Source organism: Cyprinodon variegatus, unplaced genomic scaffold, assembly GCF_000732505.1.
Source record: "Cyprinodon variegatus isolate N-32 unplaced genomic scaffold, C_variegatus-1.0 Scaffold272, whole genome shotgun sequence".
NCBI classification, from domain to species: domain Eukaryota; kingdom Metazoa; phylum Chordata; class Actinopteri; order Cyprinodontiformes; family Cyprinodontidae; genus Cyprinodon; species Cyprinodon variegatus.
The window spans coordinates 703,472-710,524 of record NW_015150725.1 but is presented as its reverse complement, the minus strand read 5'-3'; the positions used below and the strand labels follow the sequence as shown (position 1 = coordinate 710,524).

Sequence of the window (7,053 nt, the reverse complement as noted above, 5' to 3'; positions counted from 1 at the left end):
AATTTAATCAACTTTGGTTCCTACCTACAGAAAGAGATAAAAAAAAGGACATTAAGTCTACATTTTTCCTTAAAGGTTCAAACATTTGCTGTATAGAACATGGTTGATAATTTATCTTTCTTTGTGCATCATCCATTCATCCAACAGTTATTATATAGAAACCCAGAATCCTGCAAACATTGCAGAGAAGGTGGAGCTTCCTGTCAGATTCATCCTGAGCAGGTTGCTGGTTTACTGTATTACAGCAACGGGAATCACAGTGAAAGCAGTTCTTCTTAGATCTGCTTCTCAAAGGAAAAATCTGTTCACATTCATAATACAAATTCCTAAAGGTATTTACAATATGAAATTATTACATACTGTTCAATCGATAACAGTTTTTTATCCATGTTTTATCCATGCTTGTCAAACAACACTACTGCAATAAATCCAAGGCATCTTGAAAACTTTCTTCTTCCAAATGTTGGCATAATAATATAACGTCTCTGAGATGTCTGTGGCATGCACTCACTTAACATAGACCGACGTAATCCTACAATAACATGATATTAACAGTTGGTTTATTAAAAATGCTTTTCAGTAAAAGTCAACAGCAATAACTCCAAATACAAATGCTAATTTTATTCAAAATGTATTTATTTAAAATGCTTAACAATTCCTGTAATGAATGAATAGCACAATGACTCATCTAAACATCCCTCACTTAACAATAAAAGTTAACAATAACTCTCAGCTCCCAATAACAGATGATACTCAGCCTCAGCAATGAACAAAATAATGTCTGTTCTGTAAGATATTGGAAAAAATAAATTAACAAATGAGCTAATTAACATAAAATACCTCTTGTGTAGCAAAAATAACTCAAAATGTACCAAAAACGAACAAACATATCAATAGACTATCTTTACTTTCGGAGTCCAGGTGGCTTTTCAGATTCCTTGCACCTCCATTGGACACCGAGACATATGTGCCTGCTTTGCACACTGTGCACAAGGCCTCCCGTTTGTCTCGACCCAGTCTGAAAGCGGGAAACTCTTTAGTAAATCGTCGGTAAACATACATTTGCATGTTGTTGGCGTCCTGACAGCCACGCTATCTATATTCTGATTAAGAACAGGGCTGCCCGCACTGACGCGGCTCAGGGATTACGTCACACGCAGCGTCGTGCGCAGGGCCCTAGTGCCTGTAAATTTAATGGTCCAATTAAGGTAATTTAAAAAACAGGACATTTCCTCACTTTCTAAAAAAAACCGGGGACGCCAGGGGCAGGACGTGAAAAACAGACGTTTGGTCACCCTAGCTTACCGCACCGTGACGTCACTGCTTGAAGATGGCAGGAGGGAGGGGTTACTATATTTGGGCAAAAATGGCCGCTCCCAGATGCAGTGATTGTGATAAAAATTACGGATTAAACTTAAAATACGGATTAACGCTAAATTCATTAAATCTCCGCAGATGTATTAGTTTTAGGTATAAATAATGATCCATTGATTATTCCTCACTGACCGGACTTTGCCAGTTATTCAGACTGATCAATGATCTTTGATATTTCATAAATTTGAAATGGAGACCTTCTTACTGTAATAACAGTTTAACTCTTCAGCTAGATGAACCGGTATTGTTTCGTTTATAAAACAGGCCGATCTTAAACGCCTTCAGTGCTACTGACAGACCAACCTGTTCATCCCTTAAATGTGGAGACGGACGGAGGAGAAACCAGGCCTCATGTTGGCTGGAGAAACAAACGCATGTCAGGTTAGAAGAACAAGCTGTCCTTACTTTTCATATTTGTTTTTCGAGGTCAGCGAGTTTCCACACCTGTCTGTGCAGATGAGGGAAATAGGTGTTTGAATCAAATCAGGAGAGAAAAATGAGCTGCCAAATAGGCGCCTTTTAAAAGAGCAATCACCATCCAGCAGGGATGGGCTGAATGTGAAGGGCGTCTGTACGGCGAGGCACCGTAGCACTTTACTCTGCTCCCACACACACACACTAACACGAGTCCAAGCTGTTCATCATTTCTACCCACTGTATGAATTATTTTAGATAACATCCATGTTTGAGGACACAGGAAGCTGATAATGAACAGCCCTCTGACTGCTTTCAGGAAAATGAATTTTTTGGCATGTTGAGTGGAAACCTGTGTTAGTCTCCAATATTTCACTATTGTTCTCCACCTGCAGAATGACATAATGCCTGGAAGATATATTCCACCCATTTTATCATTTTTCAGTCATACCAAACGTTCCTGTATCTCCTCAGGGTTGAATCTAATAGACTAATTCAAGTGGTGAAAATCAACAATAACTACTTTATTTGTTATCTTTGTGTTTTTTTTTTACTCCAAAATCTGAATGTAGGGGTGGAACCAGAAGGCGGTCCAAAGGAGGCATAGTCACCCACGGAGAGGACTGAGGCCTCCATTCATGGGTCATGTGCACCAACCACGGCTCCATCTTTGATCTCAGTAGATATTAAATTTAAATGTGTTCTTCTAACAGGCTGTGCCATAAAGAAGAAACATTCTTAAAGAAAATAAGGAAAATCTATTTCTTCTTAAAATGTACGGATCCTCAAGTTCATCAAAAGGATGATTTGTGTAGAAACTTCTGAGTCCTGCTATACTACGAGTTATTTTGCACTTGTAGGCTGGCCAAGCAGAGACACCCCTTCGTTTGGAGCCAGGCTCCATAAAAGATAATGAAAATGTCACATAGCCTTATGTAATTTGTAAGCGCCGACAGCTTTCCCACAGAGGTGATAACTATTGTTAACTGGTGACATTTATAAGCAATGAGAGTGTTCCTCTTAACAGTCAGGGCTATGTTAAAAAGGCCCAGTTACATGAGATGGAAATTTTAATATGACAACAGCTTACGTAAGCTCTGTGTGTTTTATTAGACTTTTATAAAGATGTCAAAGCAGGAAAAAGGATAAATTATTCCTGCAATGAAAATAAAACATGGCATTCTGACCAGCAGGTGATTTCCTTTCCTTTTTGGGGGGGGAAAGGAAAATCTGCCCTTTGTAAAAATTTAAAAATATGATCCTGAAAAAATAGCTGCAGTCTTTCTAATTAGATCTGCTACATCGCTAAAGAGAGAGAGAAAAAATAATAAACCGCTGCCGCACTGCCTATATTAGCTCTAGTTTTTACAATTAAATAGGACAGGGTTTGACTGACGGAGATAAAAGTGGATGTTTTATGCTGTACTTAGCTAATAACTCTGCTGTTTCAGCCCATGCACCAACTAAGTGAGTGACAGGAGCTGGCTTTGAGGCTGGCTGTATATAAAAATGGCTGTTGCCACTGGTTCTCAGACATCTACTTAATAAGGATGTGCATAACGAGCAGCTGTTAATGAATACGACACTCATCCTCAGTGTTTACTGTGTGCTTCACCACGGCTGATATCAGGCTGAAAAACATACGGTTGCTATAAGGCTGTTGACACGGTAGAGTACTAAGACTTTTATTCAAATGAATTTCTGTGATAGACAAATTAAAAGAAGAGGGTTTTAAAACTCCTATAAAGGTCTGAATGAGACTTATTTTATTAAAACAAACTGGAGAATTATGGAGGACGCTGCTGGTTGCTGATTCTAGCAGCAGAAAAACAAAAAAACAATTAAATTATAGATGGGTTAATTAGTAATAGCCATTCAAAATGTCCGCACTCTCCTTGATGGGCCCTTGGCTGGTCCTCTAAGATTCCTTTTTTAAACATCAATTTTTTAACCTAAAGTATTCTGTCATGATTTTATGGACATTAAGTTCTAAAGAGAAGCGCCATCTCCTGGTCAGACCCTGTAATTCAGTGAAAGGGTGGATCCAGAGTAAAACGATTTTCTTAAAAACCTATCAGCACAAACAAGGGAGCAGGCCAGGCCCAGGAGAAAGCCGGAGGAAGCAGTGTGTGATGACGTAAGGGGGGCTGCAGAGGCGGGCTAACGGCGAAGCTAAGGAGGAATTACCACAGAACACCAATCCCATCAATCCTGCTATCCAATGTTAGCTCACTGGATAACAAATGGATAATCAAACTCTCTTCAAAAAGAGATTAGTTGCTGCTGCGCCATCATCCTGACTGAATCATGGCTTCATTCTGAGATTCTGAGCTTTAATCTGCACACAGAGGGTGTTTTCATCATTGCTGGGGATTTTAACCAGGCTAACTTGGAGACTGTTCTCCCTCATTTCTACCAACATGTGGACTTTACAACTCTGGGTGAAAACATTTTAGATTTATCTTATTCTAACATCAACGATCCCCGCCTCCACCTCGGGTCATCAGATCACCTTTCTGCCATGCTAATTCCTGTATACAGGCCCCAGATTATCAGGGCTAAACCAAAAGTTAAAGAAGTCAGAGTGTGGTCTGAGGGGGCCATAGAGAAACTCACTCCAGGACTGTTTTGAATGATCTAACTGGAACATGTTCAAAGCTGCAGCAGCCTGCAGTAGTCATAGGGTTAAGGTGAGCAGGTGGATGAAATATGTTCCTAAAGTTGATTTCAAACTGTTCCTTATTTTTCCATGTACCTGTGAACTGAAAATAAAACCTGATCTACTTAATCGAGTTGTTATTGGTTGTATATCAAACTTTACTGTAATTTATTTTGTTGTGTTGATTAAAAACAAACTGGTCACCTCAGCTCAACACAACTGAGTAAGTTACCTGAAAATCATTGAATCAATTCAAACTCAGGGCGAGGCATCTTTACAGGGTTTGATCATGTGACCTGTGAAGTGTTTCCTTACTCTGTATGTCGCGCCCTGCAAGGTACATGAGCCCAGATATATATATATATATTTATATATATGTGGTCTGGCTCCTGTGTTTTATTTCACATTCAAATTTTGGTTTCCTTGACTTTAAGTTTAGCAGACTGCAGATAGACGAGAGGACTACGGCAAGCACAGAGGCCATTGAACCAACAGAGCATTTCATGCAACCAGGGGAGCAAATCTTTTCTTTCTAGCTTTTTTATAGTCATTCCACTGTCACCAGTACAGAGCAACTAAATTTACTCTCTGCATTTAACCCATCCCCATGGGGAGAAGTGGGCTGCCATTGTACGGCGCCCGGGGAGCAGTGTGGGACTTAAGGGTCTTTGCTTGGGGGACCTAAAGTGGCGGTCTGTGAGAGTGTGGCTCAGGGCTTCTGGATTCCAAGCTCTATGCTCTCACCACTAGTCCACCACTCGCCAAAAACTAATTAGCAGCCTGTGATGATTGCTGCTGTCAGAGAGTAAACAAACAGCCATTAGGGCAAGCAGCAAGCGTTGCTGGTAGGATTTCAGGGAAATGAGCATCTTCTTGCACATGAAGTCAGTTCGGTCATTATCACATGACTTTTTTTTAGCATTTTAACTTTGATTCCAAAAAAGTTTCAAAGTCTCTGAAAGGGGGGGGGGTCATTATAGGGAATAGTTGGCTTGGCTGAAGAGGCGAGGTCTTCTGTTCTCCTGTAAAGGGGTTGGGGTTGCAATGATAGCTGGAAGGAATCAACTAAATCGATTAAGGGCCCCCCTTTCAGAGACATAGACATGTTCCGGGTATTGGAGGTTAACAAAGAAACCAAACAACACCAAGTCCAAAGGGGTGGAAATAAAGTACAGTGGATTGGTATTTTTCTTTTTTTTAAAAACATTTTTGGAATGACTATGACCTGGATGACTGAGAATCTTCACCAGCAAACTTTAACTTATTAAACACACTAATACACAATAATACTCAATCACTGTTTAAAAGTATACAATTCCCATTTTCTTTCACAATGAAATCACATCATTCTATTTCTCATCTCTCTCAAATCTATCAAACACATCTTGTTATATTTTTTCCTCACCAGGTGGGACTGAGAGGGAATCTTTAGACTTTATTCAGCCTCACTTATATAAGAAGAATAAATATTTTTAAATCTGTTTGGTTAATAAAACGATTAGAAAGTCAAATCTTTCCTGATCCTTAGAAATGAGTAAAATGCGAGCTCACAGCCTTACCTTGGCGATGGTTTCGTGGAACTTGAACAATGGATCGATGGTTTCTGGTGACTCGGCAGAAAATTGGGCCTCTGACAGAAAACTGTCGGCCTGAAAAGACAAAAATAGAGCTTTAAACCTTTGTCCTTTTATTTAAAACGGTCAAACTTTTGCCTCCTGTGGAAAGAAACCAAACCTAAAATTCTATTTCTATAGAATAATGTTTATATACAAGTGGAGAATCTGTCAAACCAATGCTTTTTTTTTATGCATATCATTTTTTGCTACTTCTTTCGTCCCAGTATGGAGAGCCTTTTTATTCAAAATAAAACAACTAAATTGCTTTATTCAAATTATCAATAAATATCCTATCAAATAAATGAAAATTACTGAAATACAGCAAAATATTTTTAGATTATATATTTATTCTATGTTTACGTATTTATTAATTTCATGCTTTAAATATTTTATTAATACATTTAAATTTTATCATTAATGAATGTTAAGCTTTATGTATGCATTTATTTTGTTATTTAAATCTTGCATATTTATTAAATTGTCTTTATTTCATAATGGCATTTTATTTTGTGACACTTGTAATTATCCTATTTTGATGCCTTTAATTTATTTTACTAAGCAAAACTTTATTTACCTCCTTGGCCATTAAAAAGGTCAGACAAAGAATCTAAGGAAGAATGTTAGTTTTAAACTGAAGGAGGAAAAACAAAATACTTTGTGGGAATCAGCTTGGTGCGCCACATATGTGTAACCTTGGAATATTTCCTATTAACAGAAGCTTTTTGCAAACATGATTCGTTAGAAATGTCTGAAAATGTTAACGTAGAAAAACTTAACTGTGTTTGAACATTACTGTCACAGTTGGGTGGAGGTTTTTGAGAGATCAGGAGGCAGAGGTGAGTCTTACAGATTTAAAGACAGAAATGAGGCAGTAATCCAAAGTACAAAAACAGAAAACATCAGGAAAAACTCACGCGGGGAGCCAGAGATGAGGAAACAGCAAAACAACAACAAGGAAGCAGCTCTAAATGACTGCAGAGGTGGAGTATA

General features: G+C 38.4%; 1 protein-coding gene across 1 annotated transcript in view; it reads right to left on the bottom strand.

Annotated features, from left to right (window-relative positions):
* naaladl2 (N-acetylated alpha-linked acidic dipeptidase-like 2) overlaps window positions 1-7,053 on the bottom strand; it is a 576,898-nt gene that overhangs the window by 108,128 nt on the left and 461,717 nt on the right. The window contains exon 15 of the mRNA XM_015382993.1: window positions 5,999-6,096. Coding sequence (XP_015238479.1) covers window positions 5,999-6,096 — 98 coding nt within the window. The remainder of the gene's footprint in view (window positions 1-5,998; window positions 6,097-7,053) is intronic.